The sequence below is a fragment of the Strigops habroptila genome, chromosome 2 (genome assembly GCF_004027225.2).
Source record: "Strigops habroptila isolate Jane chromosome 2, bStrHab1.2.pri, whole genome shotgun sequence".
In the NCBI taxonomy this organism is placed as follows: Eukaryota; Metazoa; Chordata; class Aves; order Psittaciformes; family Psittacidae; genus Strigops; species Strigops habroptila.
The window spans coordinates 100,682,316-100,705,306 of NC_044278.2; the positions used below are offsets into that span (position 1 = coordinate 100,682,316).

At 38.2% G+C, this 22,991-nt stretch overlaps 1 protein-coding gene across 4 annotated transcripts in view; it reads left to right on the forward strand.

Moving 5' to 3' along the window:
• Window positions 1–2,484: 2,484 nt before the first annotated feature.
• Window positions 2,485–22,991, forward strand: part of N4BP2L2 (NEDD4 binding protein 2 like 2) — a 48,116-nt gene continuing 27,609 nt past the window's right edge. For 2 of the 4 annotated variants that reach the window (XM_030475607.1, XM_030475609.1), the window contains exons 1-5: window positions 2,485–2,625; window positions 5,118–6,529; window positions 14,465–14,589; window positions 19,794–19,882; window positions 20,235–20,311. In XM_030475607.1, the coding sequence (XP_030331467.1) occupies window positions 5,118–6,529; window positions 14,465–14,589; window positions 19,794–19,882; window positions 20,235–20,311 (1,703 nt within the window). In that variant the 5' untranslated portion in view covers window positions 2,485–2,625. Of the gene's footprint in view, window positions 2,626–2,933; window positions 3,133–5,117; window positions 6,530–14,464; window positions 14,590–19,793; window positions 19,883–20,234; window positions 20,312–22,991 lie in introns of those variants that run through there. The other 2 variants (XR_003989919.1, XM_030475608.1) reach the window with 2 other exon arrangements.

Here is a 22,991-nt window from a genome sequence, read left to right on the forward strand (position 1 = left end):
AAAATGAAGTTATAAAATTCAGACTCCTCTGCAAAAAAATCCCCATGATCTGTTAATACTCCTTTGTAAATATGCTCACTGTGACACCGTTCAGCCCCTTGGACGCTACATACACTATCTGTTTCTCCCAACGATGTTTCTGATGGAACTTCTTTTATCATCTAGTGTAACCTGAGGATTCTGGGGGAATTGTTTGTAGCTTTGTCTCTAGTAAGTACAATGTCTTCACATATGGCATCTGTAGCAGCTGTAGTAGTGTCATCAGGGAAAGTGTATTTGATTACCCTCAATGAGGTTAAAAAAAAGACATTAGAGTATTGTCAGCTGTAACATGTGGCTTTTTTAATTAGGTACACAAGTACAGGGAGAATTCCCAAAATGAAATACATCCGAGACAATTACTGGTTACACAACATGAAGCACTTGAGAGCTTTGATCTCCAGATACTACCTTCAAAAGGTCCATGTGTAGCACACTCTTATTCTCTCCAAATGGTTATCTTCGGTGTCATTCACTAGTATTACTATTAGAAAAGAGTTCTCCAAGAAGTCAGGAATCATGGTTGCAGAACAATTTTATTATTAAAATTAAGGACTAGTCTTATTATCTTTAGATCTCATCAAAAAGGCTAGAAGAAAAAGCGGTGTAGCCCTTTGTATTTCAGAAAATACTTGTGTTAGAAATATTTCACCAATCTGCAATAATATTCTCCTTTGTGTATCTTGTGTCTCTGTGTTTTCCTTAGTAGCAAAGGTCAGGTTTTTATGCCATTTCCTATTTTCCTTCCTGAAAGAACTCCTTATAGCAGAAATGATCGGTTTCTTCTGAATTTTATTTTACTTCAAAATAGCTTTAGAATTTGACTGTGAATTCCACAATATGGTACAAAATCCAGGCCCCAAAGCCACAGTAAGTAATATCTGACCACAGGACTGCTCCTGTCTTCCAGGAGAACTCACACACTGTTTTGCCAGTCTGGAATAGAGGTACGCGGTTATGCCACCCTTATTCCTTCAGAAGCAGCTGCACGCTGATTCCCCAGATCTGGTTGTGATGCAGGCAACGTCCTCGTAACTTGTGCGGCACTGTTACGTGCAAATCAATACAGAGAAGTATTTGACTATTTGACGCTACAACTGCGGCATTCATACGATATGCATTTCAGCAGTTTTTACATTGGAAGAGTGCTAATCTTAACAAAGTGCAGTGAATGGGAAGAATCAGGAGATTCACTTTCAAAGTTCACTTCTGATTTAAATTAAAATGCTACCAAAGGCACGTACCTTCTAATGGAGCAAAGCTATCATCCAGCCCAGGAAAGAAGACTGCTTTGGTCACAGAGGTAATTGGAAGGAATACCTGGCATGGATTTTAACAATCACTGTTTTCTTTTTACCACTTATAGCACATAAACTATTTTCAGAGATTTTATAAATTATATAAACTCTAAAATATTCATAATTTATTCAGGCTATCTGAAAGCATCAATGTTGCAGGTATTTAGAATGGGCACATCACTTACAGAAGCTGTTTTGTGTACTGTTACAAGACTGTTTCTTAGGAAAAATGTGGTTTGCTTCGCATAATGCCACAAGATTTGAAAAAAGAATGCAGTCACATAATGGAAAAAAAGATACCCTATTTCTGCTGCAAGGAAAAGTTGCGAGTTCATGTAAGTACAACACACATGTAGGAAACTTGGGCAGTTTTTACACTGGGGACAGTCCTCATTGGAACTTCATAATGTTGCTAAAATCTTTCTTTGTTGCTCTTAGACAAAAATCAGAATATCACTTAAAGTAAAATAAACGTTCTGATCCCCAGAACATTATAGAAGTATTTTCTCCTCAACATAGTGGTCAGAGTAAGTTAATCTAGTACACAGACCTATATAACCCATTATAGTGAGTGTTCTCCCTTGAGGCTATAGCCAAAAGAATACGTATTATTCAAATTAATGTGGGCAGGCCTAATGTCTGGGCAAAATAAGCCTGCGAGGTTTATTTCATTAATTAAAACCAACCATCAGTTAGTTTCACGAAAGCAGGCGATACCACAGACATCAGCACCAAAACGCATTGTGGGCACAGCACTGGGCCCCGGCAGGAGAGCTGAGAGGCGCAGCGAGGAATGGCTGCTGGCTGGCGCTTCTGCCCCGCGTCTTCAGCGGCCGAGACTCTACCTTTCCCCAAAAGCAAACCTCCAGATGCTTCAGTACTGAGCTGGGGAATCTAGCTTCGCCGATCAGTGCGGCGCAGGGCAAACAGCAGCCCCCGTCGCTGGGAAACCACGGAGACAGCTCCTGCCTTCAAAAGGTTGCACGCTGAGAACCGCTCCCGAAATAGCTTGAAACGGCCTAAAAACCACAGCTGCGACCGCTGAGCGCCGGGCGTGCAGAAGAATAAACCGCCCCGCCCCGGCGGGGGATGCCGGTAGTTGCAGTTCGCCGCCCAGCCGGGCAGAACTACAAGCCCCATAACAGCCAAGGGTTGCGGGGTGAAGGGGTGGAGGAGGTGGTGCTGCTGTCTTGAGGGCAAGGGCTCGCTGGCGCTCCCCTCCCCCGGCCTGCCGGGAGTGCGCGGCTCGCCCAGGCGGCGGAAGACGGGCGGGTGGCCCGGCCTTGAGGTTGGTCTCCTCACCCGTATGGGGCTGTGGCCTCTGTTCAGCGGGGCCGGGAAGGCGCTTTTCCCCGTCGCTATCACTACTGCTGGGTGGCAAAGAGGGACCGTGGCCGGGCGGGGAAGCGGGCAGCGTGGGGACGGTTGCTCAGGCTGTGGGTCGTCGGCACCGGGCTGAGGGGAGTGTGCGTGGGGTGGGGAGATGGGTGCCTTACACTGCGGGGGGGAAGGAAGGGAGAGGGGCTGGCACACCTACCGAGAACCGGGGCCGGCGGCCGCGGCGCCTCTGCACCGCCGCCAGCCTGCTAGGGGTGGCCTGGCTCTGTGGGGGACGCTGGCCTACATGCTTTGTCACCTCCGTGCCCGCGAAGATGTGGTCATGCAAGCAAAATCAGTCGGTTCCCCCATCTGTATGTGCTGCCACATATGCCTTCTTTTTCCATTTGGAAATTTATTGTACAGGTGGAGCTTGAGGCCCTGACTTACTTGGTTGAGTCGTCTGAATGTTTGGCAGGTTAGTTAAAGTGGTAGTTTGGTGTTGCAGGTGCCAGGCTGGTGAACCACATATGCCAGCTCAGGTGCAAATGCTTACAAATAGTTCTTTATAGAAAAGTGACAGACTATCCCATTCAAGAGGCAAGGCTGTCACATAGATTGGACTTTTTTGGTACATATTTGATCAATCCTCCTCAGCAATACAGGTGCAGATGCTTTCACGTGCAACTTCACTGTCCCAAAGGGTAGTCAGAGAAAGTCTCAAGGTTACCAAAAAAGGATATTCCTGTGCTGGACAGTCAGAGCAGCATCTTCCCTCATTAGAAATACTGTCATGTGGCAAGTGTTCACATGCTCTGTTTTCATTCCACATCAGGCTACGGGCTTTGCACAGACACCATCCCAGAAGACAGATGAGGACATAGAAGCTAATAAAGCAACTTCTTTCTTGTTCTCTCCCCGCCCCTCCCCCCCCCCCGTCCTGTTTTTGAGTGGAGGTAGAGTAACCTTTTTTGATAGATGTAGAATAAGGTCCATGATTCATATAGTGTCATACTCGCTCTCTACTTCTCAAAAAGATGGAACTGAGAAATGATACACATGAAATATGTGTATCTTGAAAAGATGAGAGAAACTATACACACAACATTGTGCCACCAATTCTAAGGAAGAGGGTTAGTTACATGGCCATGTTTCTCCCCCTTCTGACATTACTGCTGTCTTCCAAGTGGTGAGGTCAAATGCAAACAGTAAAATCTCCTTGGTCTAGACATTTTGAGACTGGGGATGGCAAGATTCTCTTTCTTTGGATAGTAGGTGAGAAAATGCCTAGAGTAGCACCTTACCGGTTTTGCAATTAAGCATGAGATGATAAATGTTACTTAGAACTCTTTCCTTAATACTACCTACAGATCCTTTCCAGATAAAGAGAAAAAACTCCTTTATTTCTTGCCCAGAATGAAAGGCATGAGACTTCCCCCCCCCCCCCCAATATTTACTCCTAGAAAGTTGGAATGTTCTCAGAAAGTAGAATAAACCCTCTAGTAGGAAAAATACTTTCTTGTTAGGTGCTGTATTTGGGTGGGGGGGGGAGGTGTAATTTGCTGAATAAAATACTTGGCACTTGATTCATAATAAAATGACTTGGTTTTTATTGCATTCTGTCTAGACCTCTGGAATATAAAGGAAAATCCAAGTAATTCTAATAGATGGCTAACGGCATGACCGCATGTCACAGTAGTCAGTGCCATCTTGCTTTATTTTTAATTGCTCTTGTCTCTGAATCTTTCTGGAGCTTCTTGGCTCATTCTCAGAATGCTGTCTGTTTGGGGCAGGGATTGCTTTTTTTTGTGTGTTTTTTTAGAAAAAAAGTCCCTAACAAAGGTCCCTAACAAAGGTCTTTACTTGTTCTAAACCCAGAAACATTATAACAGACTGTAGATGTAATTTTAAGTCTTACTTGACTTCTACCAAATTATAAATGCCATCCACTATCTGAGTGGTGTTAAATGAATTAGTTGAGTTCAGTTTGTTCAGTCAAAGGGAATCCTTGTAACCGAAGTATTTTCATTATTGTTGGTCATGTTAGCAGTGATGTCAAGTACCAGTTCGTGCGTTGGAAATTGTCACATGTTTATCTTGTAAAAGATTTATAACACTTGATGGATTAACATAGGTTGGTAGAGGACGAAGGTGGTTGATGCAATTAATTTTTCAAATGTTCACATTTAAAAGTGACTTGTAAACTATATAATGTATATCATAAAATGTGACTGCTGGACTGGTCCAGCACTAATGCAGGTATTTACTAACGATGTTCAATAATGTGGCAGTTTTGCTTAAACAGTACTCCCAGTTGATGCTGTCTGCTTTTCTTCTAGTTGAGTATGTTTTAGTTGTACTGTGGAGGGTCTGAGGATGCTTGTCATAGGCCTGAATAACTTCTGCTTTTTTATATTTTACTTTTAAAATGTGCATGCTGATTTATGTTATTTGTTTTCTAAGATGCTTCATGCCGAAAGTAGAGTAACTCTCTTGGAGTGTCAGGACGAAATCGTTATTGAACCATGTTCTAAAAAAATGAAGTCAACAGAAGAGGCCTATGAGAACCTCTCTGCTGGTGATAACCAAGGTATTCAGGAAGAAGTGGATACTGAAACAACATCGAATGACTTGATACCAGCAGATGCCTCAGATAACCAAGGGCAACATGAAATGCAGAAGCAAGAGAAAATACCTACACATGTCTTGGGGACACTGAATAAAGTGCTCCCCGAAAATAACCTGGTTCATTTGGAAACTGTAAATCCTCAGTTTGCATCAATAAATGACACTAAAGCTGAAGAAAAAGGCCCTTTTATTACAAATAATACTGGTGAAGATAAAATTAAAAATAGCAGTACATCATTCTCAGTAAATAGAAATGCATCAGATGAAGATTTTTTTACAAGCAAAGAATTTATCGGACCAATTTACAGGCCTGCCGGAAGTAACAAACAGGACAAATCTGACAGTTGTAATGAAAGCAGTGAGGGAGACCAGAATGGATTGCATGAAAACAGAGCTATAAGGAAGGAGGCAAAGAAGATGCAGACTGTTTCTTCTGCTGTACCAGAAATAGATGATGAACTGGACCAGTTCTATAAAGAAATTCACCAGCTGGAAAATGAAAATTTAGATACCAATTTTCAGGAGAAAGAAACTGAAACTTCTCAGGAACAATGGTCTCCATATGACTGTAGTCAGATGTCACAAGAGCATCATCAACACATGTTGTTGGGCAGCCCACAACCATTTTATGGGAATGGACAGTGTTTCTTTGAGGAACAGAGCAGTGAGAAAACAAGCAACAAGCAGCAGTTTGTCGTGGAAACAAGTGGCTGGAAAACTGAAAATACCTTTGATAGACAAGAGGATTCTAAATATTGGAACTATTCAGTGTCTGAATTCAGACCTGCTTGGCAATCAGCAGAGTCCTTCGTAATACCTCAGGGATCTTTTCCTCCTAGATTCAACCATCAATCACATTTTCAGATACTTCATTCCCCGCCACAAAAACCTAATGTTCTCCCTTCTCAGAATGGTTACCTTTCTTATAAAAATTATCGTGGTTACGACGGAGATAGTGATATTAACAGTCATGGTCCATTGCTTGATCAGAGTATCAATGGTGCAGGTCATACTGATGCCCGTACTACTCAGGTCTTCAGAAATGGAAATAATGACCAGAATGGACTGCAAAATAATGGTTTCTGTGAAACCAGAGAAGAGTGTTGGAAGGATCCAAAAGCTGCCGATACAGAAGGAATGCACAGTTTTTCTTCGTTGCAGTTAACTGAAGAAAGGTCTAGTTGTTCACAGAAATTGCTCCTCATTTTAAGAGGCCTGCCTGGTTCAGGGAAAACAACACTTTCTCGGTAAGTAAAGACTGAAATCTCGAGAAGCTTATTCACATAAAAAAATTTTAAGAATTTAAAAAAAAAAAAAAGTATCTGGAAGCACTTGGCAAACTTTGGTATTTGTAGATTAGGCAGTAATTCTTAATTTGTAATAAAAAATGCCGATAAGCATTAATGATATTTGCTTAGGGTTTTGGTTTTCTTTAGAGTTTTGATGAACAGGAGCTGGTTTGTGTGGAATTTAAGATGTTCTGTACCTGTTAAATTGCATAATCTTTTATTCTGAAACTTTCAGGTGTGCTAGTATGTGATGTCTGCCTTTTTTTTTTTTTTTAATTAGTAAATCTCTTCATATAAAAAATCTTCCATCAAATCTAACAGCATTAATTTGACTGAACCAGAATTACTTTTTTATGCCCATTCAAAAATCTTCAAAGACAATTAGAAGAATTTTACTACTCTGGAAATACTTTGTGTTTTCAGTGTGTTGATAAAGCTGATCATAATCTCATCCCCTGTTTTTCATACTGTGGTCTGTCAGATTCTCTGGTTATTTGTGAACAACACATAAGAAAGGTATTATTTTTCCTTAAAAATATACTGTTGAAGTCTGGCTGGGTTAAAAGCGGGTACTGCCTCCAACTTGGATTTTCATTGTTTTTTAGTTTAAAAAGCACGTAAGGTGCCATAGAGCACAGACAGTGAGTGCTATACTATATCATGCTTACTGATAGAGCTTCATCCAGAAACTGTACATCACAAATGGGATGTCTTCTGTGATTGTCTTCTATTGTATGCTAAGAATCTATGAAGTAGGTACAACAATCACGTTCTTCCTTGTTTTTTGTATAAAGGAGTAGCCTTGCTGTTTGTGGGGGTTTTTTTCTGATATTTAGGACACCGTGATCTCTGTAACATAGAAGAACACCTATTAGAAATTTCTAGCTTACGAGATTGTATAATTTTAACTATAATATTTTCTAGTTACTGATTGCTCTGTTTTGCAAATGTACATTTTTAAAGCTGCATGTGCCTATGTGGATATTATTGCAGTAACTCCTTTAATACATGACAGCAATATAGAAAATTAAAAATACCAACCACAGTCCTGTGGAAAAAATGCTTCCTCATTCAGTGCAGAAATTGAATGATGCTTAATGTGAAGATATAAAATAATCTGTTTTCCATGTTTGGTGTGCTGAATTCTCTCTGAATCTTTCTCCAAATATATTACTTGTATTCTCTAAAAGATTCTAAATGTCTTCAGGTTTTTATGAACATATTAATGCTTTTTTCATCTCTTGCTAGTGAGATTAAATTACTGATTTTATTTAACAGATGGGAAAGTGAGAACTATGAGATCGAGGTCAAGAATAGTCTCCAAATTTAGGTGCTGAATTTGAACTGCATGGGACTTGTTTTTCAGTGTATTCAATTATACGCAGTTCTGTATGTTCAGTGCTTGGTTGCAATTGTTAATTCCAATGAAATCATGTCTCAGCATCTTGGGTATCTTTTTTTGGGGGGAATCCCAGAATTGATGGCTTCCTATTGGGAAAATATAAGTATTATTAAGTCTTGTTCTTAATAACGTTGAAGATGTTTTTCTGTTTAACGTCCTAGAACTCTGCAGTCTAGAGTAGGACAACAAATAGTCTTCTAAAGTCATATTAGTACCCACAGGTATCTTGGCAGGCTTTGCATCTTTAGCACCTGCAGACAAACCTCTACTGCTTGTGCTATCAAAATAACTGTTAAGGAAAAGCAGAAAATTTACATCATCTGTGTAGATCAGTGCTAGAAGGGAATGAGATGCATCTTGCAAGCAGGTTTCCCAAGTATGAAATGACAGCAGAGCAGTAGTAGGACCCAGGAATCTTGTCTGCATGTTGTGCAAAGTAAGGGCTTGTAAGTGCAGGCACTTTTCCTCCTGCTCCCAAATTTGAGCCATGTCTGTCCTGAATCTTCCACTAAAGAACAGTGTTTTGTTTCAACTCTTCCATCCCAGCTGCGTGGAATCTCAGGCATGTTTTTTGGAAGAGGCTTGTGGAAGTCAGTTGGTCCTTCGTTCTGCCTGGAGCAGGTCTGTCACCATCGCTGGATCAGATCAGCTGTGTCTTTGTCTAGCCTGATCTTGAAAACCCCGCAAGTACAGAGACACCACAGTCTCTGCAAACTTTTCTGGTGCAGTACTGTCCTCCTAGTAAGGAAGTTCTTCCTAATCTCCAGACTGAAAGTTCTCAAGCCAGACTTTGTGTGTTCTCCTATGTTGTAACATGTGCTGTTACCTGGTAGAATCTGGCTCCTCACTTCCCTTCAGGTGCAGGTATGGGCTTATTTACTGTAATAGGCCAATTATCAAATGATCTTTTACTGTCTTCGCTGCCAGGCTAAACAAGCCCAGATGATATTAACCTCTCCGTAAGTTTGTATGCCCTTAACCTTCTTGATAGGTATGTGTTCAGTCCTTTCATGGTTTTCAGCATGTCTTTTCCCAGCATGACTGGGAAGCCCCAAACTGGATGCAGTATTTTGGAACTGACGACATACGAGCCAGGTAGAGTGTAGATGATACTTTCCATTGATTTACTGGCCAATTTTCTGTAATAAAACCCACTGTGTAGTTTGCTCTTTAGATGAGCACACCAGTTGCTCATCTCCAGTTTGATGTCCACTGTAATACACAAATTCTTTTCAGCAGGACTGCTCAACCAGCGTTTTCCCTCCTGTATTGATGCTTAGGTTTCTTTTTCACCAGTTGCAGAGCTTTGCTCTTCTCCTTGTTGAGCTTCATGATGTTTTGCTTAGCCTGGTATTCAAGTTTCTCAGTAGCCTTCTGGATGGAAGCCCTACTATTAGGTACGTAGGGCATCACTACAAATTTGGTGTCATCTGCAAGTTCTTTGCCTCATCATCCAGGTTAATGATGAAGATAATGAAAAAGTTAGTCCTGCTGTCATCCCTTGCTGTACTCTGCTTGTTACTGACTGGGAGATGATGTCAGAAGCCTTGATAATCTCAGACTGTGCTACGTTCATCACTGTTCTCATCTACAAAGGCAGTTGTTTCATCAGAGAGTGCATTTCAGTCAGTAAAGAATGATTTGTCTGTTGCAAAACCCACATTGGCTCTTCCTGATTACCTTAATTTCCTTCACATGTTCGGAAATAGATTCAGAGAGGATGCAGTCCATTGACTGTCCAGAACTGACATTACGTGAGGTTGAGCAGCCTTTAGTTCCTTGGGTCCTTGTCTTTACTTACCCCAAGTATGAGCATAACATTAGCGGTTTCCTGGTCACTGGGGAGCTCCTCTCATCAACTTGATTTATTTCCCGCGTTCACCAGATCTAGATAATCACAGCTTATTTGAGTTCCTATTTCTCCAGTTTTGTTTTCCTATTCCTATCCGACCACGGCTTTTGGTTTGTGCTTACTCACTCCACATCTGCTCCTAAATTCTAAGCTGATTTCTCAGATCCTTCTTCTCCATCCCCTTTCTTCCCAGATTCATCTTGTCCCTGTTTCAGTTGCTGATGGGATCTAATTCGCATCTTTTTTGTACCAATTTCTTCCATGCACTTCACTCTTTGCCATGTCCCTATTTGTTAGCTCTGCTGCCAGCGCCAAGTTGCTAGTTCCAATATTTATGCCACTATACTTCCCATGTCCTTCCTATTTTAGGCCAATTTTGTTCCTTCTCTGGCCATTCTTAAGATTGTGTTTGGAAAAAAACTCATTCTTAGAATGGTGCGGTACCGGTTCTGAATTGGCTTCCTGCCACTGCCAGAATGCTCTGTTTGGGAATGGGTTTACTGCAGTGAGAATCTTTCTATTTTCTGTTCTATTTTGTACAAAAATGAGGACTTTATTTTCCATGCACGTGACATTTCAAAGTTCTACAGCTTGGGCAGGTTTACAAAAAAGTCTTGCAGGAAAACCAAACACATGTACTTTGCCAGGTTTCACTTCCTCAATCCAAAACTTCTCAGAGAGATGCTTGGAATAATGAAACATGATAAAAATGCTGTATTTCTCCTTTGATTTTAGAAGTGTGACCATTTAGTTTACAATTGTCTAAAACAATTTGGCTAGACAGATACCCAGCAATGATATCTGTAGTCCAAGTGACAAAGGTCTGCTACAATTAGAAGTAAATGATAATATGATCTTCAATGCTGGAAAAAGTTATAAGAAAACAGACTTGGGATTTTTAGGGTATTTTGCTACTGAACTTGGCAGCAATTGCAATTTCCCATTCCTCCATAAATATCTGAACATGAATTTGTATAAAAAGGAGCTTAATGAAGTTGAAAGAACAAATATTGGTGTCATTGGTGTCATCAAAAGTACATTTTGAATTAAATCCATTGTCAGGACTATACTAAGAGTCATCTGTATCTGAGACCATTTTCCTGAGAGCTCTATCTTTTGAACAGAAGAGTTGAAGAGTTGGTATTTATAGCTGAATGTAGAAACGATTGTGTGATGTTGTTTCTAATTATGTATTTCTTTGAACAGTGTTACAAGCCATGTTTTCAAAGTAGCATGTAGATAGCTTAGTAATGCTACAGATTTTAGAATATTTAGTTACTGGCTTTTTCTTTTATCATCTGTGATATGTTAGCTATTTTAAACAGGTGAATTGTTAGATTGAGAGATCTTTATTATCAAATCATCTGTCGAAGTAGGCTAACTAGGATGCGGGTTGGGGGACCATTTTAGTTTTGAAATAAAATTAAGGCAGGATTTGTGTGTGTGTGCACATGTATGCACTGAAAAAAATGTGTGTCGGTTTGCTGACTATTAAATATGAGTATTTTGGTTTCAAGTTGAGCTCTGTATCTTGGGCTAATATCTTCTATTAGATCAGACAGCATGTCTGGAAAAAGTAGGTGAGCTGCTTTAATTTTCTTATCTGCTTTAATTGCACGGTTGTATGTTCAAACGTGGGTGTTCAATTGCAGGGAATATTTATGGTGAAGAAGCTGGATTACAGCAGCTGGATAATTCTACTCATTTCAGGCGTGTGCACATGTTGACACTGACTAATCTGTAATGTGACTCTCATTAGAAATGTATATATCTTCTTTTCTTCACCGCTCAAAAGTGGAATATCATCTTTTTGTGGGTTTAGATAGTAAGGATGCTTTCTTTGCATAGATGTGCTTCCTGTTATTTTTGTTTCCTAATTCATGAGCCTGGGATACATTTTATTTCCAAATACATGTTAGAAGTATGCAAATCATTCCATACGATGTTGATAAGTGTGTGTATTAAATTTTGCAAGTTTAATTACTATGAATTCTGAAAAGAGTAATTGTCAGGCTTTTATTTTAAAATGTTATGTTTTATGATTTCACAATTTAGATACAGGCTATGATCACTGCTGTAATACTTGAAGCTCCAGTTCATAAAATCATTACTTTGTGGTATCTTGTACGTTGTGTATAGGGTAAGGGTTCTGTTACTCTGGCCTCTTTGGTAGTCACTTTGCCTTCCTAAATTCTGTAGCTTTAGAATTATTCTTACAAACATAGTTTATTAAATCTGTTATATCAGTTATATAGGTTCATAAATAAATTGTGGTGTATTCTGAACTTTGAGGAATAATAACAAAACATTTCAAGAATAAACTCTACTGATGGTTTGCAGGATTCCCTAACTCTTGTCATTGTGTTTCTTTATTGCTACTGATGATGTTCGGAAGATAGAATAGATTTGAGTAAGTGGATTATTCTCCAGAACACTGAGCAAACAGAGTCAGTTCCTAGAAATAAACATGAGTGCCCCATTAGTCCCATTAGTGTTGATTCATCAGTTCATATATATATTCCTGCAGAAGCCTGACGGTTGGGTTCTCAGGAGCTGCAGGGCTGTGTCTGTCTACTCAGCTAGGAGAAGAATCTCTTTTATTAAGGCAGATGGTTCCTTACTCTTCCAGAAGTGTAGATGCATTCAACACACAAAAAGTGAATGTGGAAGATGGATCCAGTTTTTGTAGCATTATTTGTTGACAAATGTAGCACACTTTAAGAAAATTGGGCCATGTGTGAAATCATGGCCAAGTAACTTAATGAATTTGAATTCATGTTAAATATGTCATACCAGAGAGGAACAGATATGAAAAAATGCTGTTGTGTGTGGTATATGCTTTACTGGTGCCATTTTATCTACTTGGAACAAAAATAGGCTTTGAATCCCTCTGCGCTCCCCTAAACCAGTGTAATAGACTATTAATAAAGACTAGGCTCTAACAAAAATAATTATTGAACAATGTCCAAAAGAAGTGGCCATATTTTTGGTGTATCATGCTCTGCTTTCTGAAATAGCATTGCTGATTGCCCTGAGGTAACCTTAATACTCAGGAAAAGGGAGAAAGAGCAAGAAGTCAAAACCAGCTTATATGCAGCCTTGATCGTGTTACTTGACAGTTGCATTAGTAGTTTCTTCTGGTCCTCAGTAATCTGAATTTTGTTGTTACAGATCTCTGTATTTTAAAAGCAAAAGTAACCAACAACATAGTTGTGGACAATGAATGTGTAGGAATGTAAGTTAATATGCAATACAGTGTTGTAGTCATTAAACTATGATCCATAAAGATCTGTTAGTGGCAGGTGGCAGAACACAGCAAATTCCTTGTGTAGGAATTAAACTTAAGTAGCTCTCCTGCAGATACATAGGAAAGCTTGGTAGCTTCAAACTAACAGACATTTCTTCCCCAACATTATTTGGGATTTGGCCAGTTCTTTTCTGTTCCTGCCACCTCAGCAATTGTGCAATCCCACATACTTCTGATGCATGTTGGGTTTTGTAGCCTTTGGGTATATTGCCCATTTCTTAGCTGGAACAGTTGCCTAAATTTCCATAGTACCGTGATATGTGACTGTTGTAATGGGCTACAAATGCTCTGTAACGCTAACTGGCTGCTTTATATTTTCAAATTTAAATTTACTGTCTAAACCAAAAAATAATCAAGGAGGTTTTGTAATCACACTTAGACTTATTATGTAGGTCAGACTTGAAACAGAATTGTACTTTTGTCTCAGTTTTACAAGATTTTCCTTTAACCCCCAATTTCCAAGGACTTTCTGAAAATAAAAGTTTACATTTGGCAGACTCAGGGGTGCTTATTGGGATGGATTAATGTGGATTTGATTTGACAGAGATTCTGATGTTACTGATCAGTCAGCCTATAGTTACTCTTTGTAACTTTGCTATAAGCGGTTTCTCTGACTTACAGATATTTGTTGGTGTGCCTGGGTAACACTTAGGTTGAATTTTAGTTAAATCCAGAAGTCAGCTCTGTGTTGCTTCTAGGTTTGACTGTGGCATTTCATGACAACACAAATACAGAATTCTAGAAAAGTTTAATGGATTCTTGTACTATTCCTACATCACCCATTTCAAAAACTTCTGTGATTAATAAGCATGTTACAATATAGAGTAAAAAAAAAACCATTAATAGTAAGCATTGCAGATGTGTTCCTCAGAGTTCCCCTTTTTACCCTCGTTGGCTTTTCCACAGTGTCTTTTCTTGTTTGTAAAGCATACTTACATTTCTCCTGTAATCTTTAATGTCAGCTGTGCAAGAAGCAGAATGTAATGCAACTTACTCTGACCTACAAATTAAGTAAACTTTTAGCCAGTGAAATATATGTGGTGTTTGGAAATGACAGGCCTGAAAGACTGGGTAAACATGAAAATTTTGTTGCAATCTTTTTCTCTTTCTTATCTTCATGGATTCTAAATCTTAAATTCTTGAATTTCTGCATTTTATCCATTTTTTTACAAATTCATTTTGCTTTGGTTTGTCTGTGTTGTGTGTCCTCTCACCCCTAAAAATTAAGTGGTTTTGAGAAAATATTCTGTGAGGTTTTCTTGACATGGGTCTATTTTCATCTCTCTGAAAAATAGAAGTTAAAATATTTTTGTGTTTTCCTTTGTTTAACAGTGTTCTGCTTGGTCAAAGTCATGATGGCATTGTGTTCAGCACCGATGATTATTTTCGTCAGCAAGATGGATATACATATAATGCTGCTCAGCTTGGTGATGCCCATGACTGGAACCAGAAGAGAGGTGTGAATGCATAAAAGGAATCCTATTAAATTATGCTTATACGTATAAGATATAAGTGTAGCATAACGTGCGTGTATGTTTACAGTCTATATGGAAAGGAGATATATATATTTTAGTATAGGGTATATAGATGTATATATTGAAAGTATTCCTTCTGTTTTAATTAATGTGTGTATATATACATATACATTGAGTTTTGAACTTACAGAAGGCTCAGAGATAAAAATAGAAAATCTCTTTTCTTTCTGCTATGACCTGCTGATTTGTTACGTTTGATACAGTATCTTGATGGCAGAATTTAACCTTTTAAATTCTGCCAACAGCAGAGTATCCTATTTTTTTTCCAGTATCTTTCCTAATCTGACCTTCATCCAAAATTTATGGAAGAGTTTTTCTGAGGAAGATTTTAGTTCACTTGTGTAAATTAACAGCTTGAATAGTCATCTTCCTTAATACCTAGCAGTGTCCAAAGGTTGGGTTTAATTGGTAAGGAAGAAGATTGGGGTAGGAAGGGTAGCAGACAGATTCTTGCCCTTTCTGTAGCAGTTCTCTAAGTGTCTCATAATCTGGTTGGTCTGCTTTCAAGGAGTGGACAAACTGAACAAATCTATTGTCTGTGCATGCACATTACTCTGTGTGCTGCACTGGCTCAAGCAGAAGCTTCCTGCCTGTCTAGAGGACTACTTCTTTGCATCAAAAGATACGGAGGGCCAAGGGAAAAAAATGTTCTCCCCTTTCCTCCCCTTCTCGTCCTAATGCAAAATTGATGATACATCAGGGAACATTTCTGTATGAACAGTGAAGGAAATTTTTAGAACAGTCATTAGAATATCAGTTATAAAGAACACTTCTGAGGATGAAGTGCAGCAATAGTAAACACTTTGAAGTTCCCAGTAGGAGCCTAAGAGCAGAAGAGTTGATAAAGTAGCAGTTTACAGGTGAGAGGGCTCAACACTTCACAGTTATAAGCCGACTGGACAGTTCTCACTTGGTAATGACTTCTGGCTGTTTCTGACTTGATCTTAAGACCTCTTTAGTTCCACACCAGTTAGTTACACAGTGGTTTTGATAACCAGAACAGTATATAATTTAGTTATTCAGTGATTTTGATAGCAAGAACAAGAACAGCTGTGCCGTGCTGTATAGAACACCCCCTCTGAAACGTTTGCCAGAATAACTTTGGGTTGAAGTTACATTCTATTCCTGCCTCCTGCTTTGACTAGATAGAGCTCTTTGACTTGAAGTACTTAAGAAGATCTTGATTTCATTTGTGTACGGATTTTTGAAATACATGAAATATGAACTGCAAGGGAATGGTAATCCTGATAGTTGGGATTCTGATGAGTAGGTCTAGATTAAAGTTTCATATAGATTATATTGGCTATATAAGGTATATATAGATATATAGAGATATATATATTTTAAATTCACATGACAACATATTCAGCTAGAGCTCATAATCATATCAGAATTAAGGAGAAGGCAAAAATTTACTTTCTTCACAAATGAGAAAATTATTCAGATAAAGTTATCTCTCTCCCCCCACCCCATTTTTGGGGAGGGAGTGAATCTATAATACAGTAAGTATGAGGGGAAAAAAAAATAGTTACAAGTCAGACCCATTAGGGAAAAAAAATATTTTAGATGAACAGAATTTCAAACTCTCAAATGTTAGTAAGATAGTGAGTTACATACCCTTAATACTTAAAACACATACACATTTAATGTGAAGGTTATAAGGTTAAGTGCACAAGCATTAGGTAATCCTAGAATTAATTTGCCACTGTGATTTCAATCGTGAAATCAGTGTCACTCTTTCAGGGGTTTAGGCCCTTTAAATTCACTTTTGTGGCTTTCGTGTTTCCAATTTTAGTTCATCCTGCTGCTTCTACTGGAACTTTTGGCTGTCTTTTGATATGTTTTTAACACTGGTGACTTGATGGGTCAAGTTGGGTTTATCTGCTTTTTTAATTCTTTTTGTTTGGTTTGGTTTTGACAGTGACTAGTAAAATTAATTAATGGCCTTTTACTTTTAAACAAAGCTTTATTTAAGGTGCTACATGAGCACACTTAGCACTTAGATCCAAAGTTAAAACAAAATGGTAGAATATGTAAGTGGGTTATAGCTGTAATGTAATCTTGCTTCACAGGCTTTTGCAGATTAATGATGGTCCCATTATCTTCATTACAGAATTGGCTATTTTCTTGCTATCTTTATGAATCTTTCTGAAATGCATATTTCAGGATTTTCCTCTTGTTTCTGTCAGCCTATGAGTCTTCTTTTCTAGATTTGGGTTTCAGAAATATCATTTGTGCCATGTTAATATATTTTTCCTTTTTGAATAGCTTTTTCTATCAATTCTTAGTGCTCTCTTGGAACATACTTTAACTTTGCTTTTTTCCTCCCTTCCATCTACAAAGCTACTTTCCAGCCTATTCATTTAATTTAATTTCTTTCCATTGTATGGATTGACTTCCATCAAGATAAATCCCTACTTCTCTTCAATAACTTAGGGTTTTTCTTCCTTCAGATCCCTGCTTCATTCAGTGCACAGATTGATCAGTGTTCACTAAATGGGCAGGTATTCAATGTATGTTTTTTTTAATCTTCCTACTCATTATGGATCTTGCTTTTCATTTAATGCATACTATTTTAGCTTTGTTTAATGGAACATTATTCATTCTCCTCGAAACTTTTTTTGTATGAGTGTTATTTTAGTATTTTGAGTTTCAAATATTTCAATTCTTTCATCTAGTTCATCATCTTAACTTTCCTGTGAGCAGTAGTGGTATTATATTCTGAATTATTGGCAAGCTAAGGCACAGTTGCTAAAAACATCTTCCTGTTTTAGATGCCAGATTTAGCAATTCAGATATTTTCTTCAGGGTATATAGTAATAATTAAACATTATATTCGGAATGTGTTTTCACTGTTTTCCTATTAATATGAATTCATATCACTTCTGTAAATGATACCTGGAACTTTTTTAATTGGGCAGCAAGAAAATGAAGATCATGCAAAGTAGTGGCCACTTGGAAAGAGGTAGGATGATGTTCAGAAACATTACCAAACAATGATCTTTCTCCCTTTGCAGTCATCCCAATTTACTCATTATTTATCTCACAATTACTAAAAGAAAAAAGAATCATAGACGAATGTTTGGGTCATGCTCATGGTCTGATGCGTACCCCCTATTCAACTACAGAACGAGTCCATCACATGCTGAAAGAGCTGGGAGTACATGGAGGGCAGTAGTGCCCAAATGAGTTTTAAGGACAGTATGGTAATTGTATGCCCTATAATTACTACACACCCAGCCTTAATTCAGGTATTTCCTGAGGTTCAGAGTTTTGAGGTTTGTTTTGCAACCATAATGTAAGGACTGAATCCTTGCTCTTTTTCTGCAAGAATTTTGAAATGTGAAATTCTTGCGGTGTTTGTGGCTCACATTGGTGGTACTGCTTAGAACTAACTCCACCACCCCACCCCCCCCCCGGCTACAATGTGTAGCATCAGAGCAATTGTGTTAGTTATTTTTTTTATGGAATTCATCTTCACAATGCTTCTGTGAAATAGATAAGGAATTAAAGTTATGGCTTTGCTGATTATCTGAGGCACAAAGAAGCCGAGGAATAGACTTTATAAAAGCCCTACTTCTGAATAGTTGTAGGTGGAGTTGAGGAATCTTCTTCAGGAATTTGATACTCAAATACAAGTTGGAAATCTGCTTCTCCATCTGGCTTAGTTTCAGGCTGCAAAAAGAACCTAATTTACTGATTCATGCACAAAGTAGTTCTTTTCTAAAAGCAAAACATGTATAAGTTGTGTCCCTTTCAGCAAAGAATGGCAGAGGTCTTGCTTTCGAAATAAAAAGGTGAAGGAAGTTAAAACTATGAAAATTGAAGTAGTCCATTTGTCCCAAAAGCGGGATACTCAGGTACCCTCCTCTGCAGGAGTTCCTGAGCTGCTGGTAAGAAGAGCTAAACTGCTGTCCAGGTTTGTATAAAATGGAGATGGATATCAAGCTGATAAGGGTATAGAACTTGAGTTTTTCACTTCTATGGATAAGTCTCCTGTGAAGCATTATGTAGAAGCTGAATGTCATCATCATGCTCTCTAGATGTGCCCAAAAAACCTGGTTGTGCAATGCAGGGGTTTTTAGGGACAAATCCTAGTAATGTAAGTTAGGAGTCTTTCGGGAATGCTTTCTGGACTAACTGTGTACAGGATTTAGAAGAATGTTTGATCTCAAGATCAGAGTTAGGTTTAGGTGTGAGGGAGATGCTTAACTGATTTATCAAGACTAAAGTCTTGGTCTTACGAAGAAATACCACTTTAGGCATCAGGGTAACGTTAAAATGTTTTCTGTGCTGTGGAGCTGATGAATCTCAGGTAGCCAGCAGATTCGCATGTTTTGTTACCTGTGGTCCTCCAACCAATCTCCTCTCTGCATTGTAACCTCTAGGGTAGTTCTGCTGAGTAAGAAGCAGTATCTTTCTGGCCCAAACTTAAAAGCATGCTAACTGCATAAGTGTCCTGCCAAACAAAATGCACGGTGGCTGTGCTCTATTTGCCTTTCCATCAGTAAAGATGCTAATTTGGATGTGCCTTCCTATCAGTTGCTGTTTTGTAGAACTTGGAAGCTGCTTATCATTCCTGAAACTTCTGTCCTGTTTGGGATTTGCTAGAAACTTGCCAGTGAGTTCAAACATTATTCAAGTGGGGACAGCATGACTAATTTTTTCTTTTTTAATGGATCTCAAAAATATTTCAGATATGTGATGCCTTTCTGTGAAAATCACCTATTTCTTAGCATTTTGTTGGAGAAGGACTGCAATACCTAACCACAGGACTCAGTTATGAATGTAACATGTGTTACCCAGCAGGGCTGGTAAAGCTGGAACCAGGATACGGTTTCATGCCAGGATCAGCAAAACTTTGAGCAGTTTTGTTGTGTTGCTTTGACTTCTACGCTTCCCATTTACCCCTTTGCACCAATTCAGCACCACCTGTTTATGCTCTTCTTGTTTCTACTTCTTTCCATTCTTGTCTCTGCCTTTCAGTGCTTTTATTCCTTCTCTTAGAACAGTGTGCTTTAGTCAGACTAGATTAGTGCAGAAAACATCTGGAACTGTTTACTTACATTTACCATTTTATTCGAGTTACATAGTTGTTTATTAACTTGCACTATTTTCCATTGCAGCAAAGCAAGCGATGGAGCAGGGAAAATCTCCAATTATAATAGACAACACTAATACTCAAGCCTGGGAAATGAAGCCATATGTGGAAGTGGTAGGTTTTGTTGTGTGGTTTTACCATCTGTGACAAGTTTTCAAACTTACCTTTACATGTGTAAGTTGGTCTGTTTTGTCCAGAAACATTTTCCTTAGTCAAGTTTCTAAAAATAGACAGCTTATTGATAATGATCAGTGATTGGTATGGCAATAATTCAGGCCAGTGCAAAGATTGGCTTGACCTCATCTGCTTAGCCTGGAATGCTAAGATAGGTTGGGGGTACGTGAAATTTAGCATGCTACCACTGCAGAGTTAACTACATCCGTTTATTGTATTGGTCTATAAACTTTTTGTTACATGTTATGTAATCATGATACACATATCATGAATTTTTCTTTGCTTGCTACAGGCTCTAGAAAAGGGATACAGAGTGGAGTTCCATGAACCAGATACTTGGTGGAAGTTTGATCCTGAAGAATTAGAAAAGTAAGGTTTATATTACAGAAATCATTGTAATTATATATCAAGATAGAAAGATAAATATGCATGTGTATAGTACTTTATACTTTATTCAGTATCTTATGTTTTTTAAATACTCAACTACTAGTATAAAATGTATTTTATTTAAATAGCTTTTTGAGATCTATCTTTAAATGGAAGTGTTATGGATAAACAAACAGACAAAGAAATAGAGGTCTTGTCTTGTTGGCCCCAAAAGTCAATATTAAAATTTCATTGAACATGAGTAGGAAAACGATTGACCCCTGTAAGAATTGCTACTATTATAATCAATAATTATTCTTAGAAATTTGTTGCTACAGAGCACTGATGTCAAGAAATAGGTAGAAGACAAAAAGTCTCCTTTTGCAAGGAGTGTTTCAATATAAGTTCTTTGTTTTGTCTGCTTTTATAGATGTCTCAGTTTCAAAGAATAACAGTCTGTTACTAATCAGTAAAGGTTAAAAAGAAGGCTCATATTTTAGATAATTTTACTGCAAAATTTTGTGAAATTGTCCTCAGTCTTCAGAGTATCTGACTTAGCACTGTTGGACACAGGTCATTGGACTTCTGGGTTGTGTGAGTGGCTGGGAAGCTGCTTACTATTCCTGGTTAATGTCTCTTGTCTGAGATATATCTACTTTAGGAATCTATGAGGTATCAAACCAACCGAGAGGAAATTTCATTGTTTGAGATGTAATATCTGCGTGGTTGATTACAAAGAGTTCTCTGATTGTCATTTTATATGCTTCCAACTTAACTTGGCTTATAAGTGTTTTAGGTTTGTAAAGTAGTCCCTACAGTGCACAAAGTATGTGTGTACAAAACTTAAATTTCTGACTTATACTTTGTGTTTATAAATAAAGTTTTCACCTTTTGCTCCTAAGCTACCAGTAACTTAGAGGTGAAGTCCTTTCTCTGTAGGATGTACTCTACTAAGTTTTTCTAGTTTGGGGTGCAGCACAGCCAAGTTAGGAAGCTGTCTTGGTAATCACCTGTTTTTAAAATGTTCAGTGTGAGATATCGATTATATGAGATAGAATCATTTTCCAGGAAAATTCATGCTTTCACATGTCTTAACAGCTAACAGGATAAACATGAAGTGTTGTTACTATTGAATTTTATCATCCAGTCATTTGTTGTAGGAGTAAAGTTTGTATCTTTCCCAAAACCAAAGGAAAACCCTAGAACTGTGACAGGCTGCTACCAATTCCTACAAGGTTCCTAGAAATGTTTTAGCAGCTCCAGTTGCTTTAAATACTTGAATAGAGGCCCATTGTCTGGAAACTTTATTTTCTGAGAGTTTAGGAAAGGTGGTGATGGGAGCTTTCATTTGTTTCAATTTCGGTAGCTTGGGGAAAGGGCTCAATTTCTAAGGTTTGGGATGTTTTGTGTCATGTCCCGTGCCCTCCCCCCCACATTTGCGTGTTTAGGAGATAGATAATGATAGAGATGATATTGTAATTTTGGGATTCCCCTTAGGAATTTTAAGCTCAGCATTTTGTGTAGTGCCTGGGCAAAATTACTATGCTAATAATAAATTTGGATAATTTGATTAGTTGTCTGCAGTTGTATGTTCAAATTCCCTTCTAAACAGGATCACTTAAGATTCTGTTTCTGGTAGTTGGAATGAAAAATACACTACCTCCTACTTTAATTAGCAAAAGACTTTTTTTATATTTTAGATATAGTCTTCTCATTTATTTGATTTTAATGGTGCTGCCTAGAATGTTTGTAACTTTTGTCAAGTGATCTGTCTATATTCTAGAAGTCAGGTGCATTTCTAGATACTGCTTGTTAGGGTTGTTTGTGCCACTGCTTAGTGTGAGAAATCTGTGAAAAGGCTTTCTAGGTCAACACTGGGTGAATTCTTGATGTCAAGAACGTGACACATTTTAGCATGAACTAGGTATCAGTATCTTATTCTTCAGTGTGCCTGTGAGGTACAGATCATCTTCAGAGTCACTCATGAGTGATTTTGCTTTTAGTTTAGTTTTGTGCACAGGACTTTTGTAAAAACATTTTGACTCCACAGACATGTCTTGCAGTAGTGCTCAAAACTTCTTTATACATTTTTATAAAGGATTTTGTACTTTGATCCCATCTTTAGGAAATCTGGAAAACTGCAGATGAGAGAACAAATGAGAAGCAAAATCACTGGTAGAAGAGAGGGTTTTTTTAAATTTTGTTAAGTGTTTAATTGGTGTTGGATGAAAGAAATCTCTTATGTCATGTTTGTATCTTTCTGAGTAGCTGGTCAGTTGGGAACTAGAACTTTTTAAAATAACATGCTATACGTTTGATTCTATATGTTTAGGGGAATAACAGGTATCCAGTGTAAAATCTGTATGTTGGATGTGGTTTTAATTTTCAAGTTACCTGCTGTGTGACTTCACACAGAAGTGAAACACAAACATGCTTAATATAATCCTTTCTCCTTCAGTACGATCATAGAACTGCAAGTTGATACTGACTTCATGAAACTTGTGCTGATTCTTTTAAGTAGTCATGTCTATGCACGATTACTTTGCCAGTGTATTGGTATGTAAGATTTTTCTAGGGTAGAAGGATTTAATAGTGACATAACTTTGCTTTTATCAGAAGATTGTGTTCCTCCAAGCAAGACTAGCTTCCAAAGCATAACCAACTGTTAGGAGCTTTTGCTGGT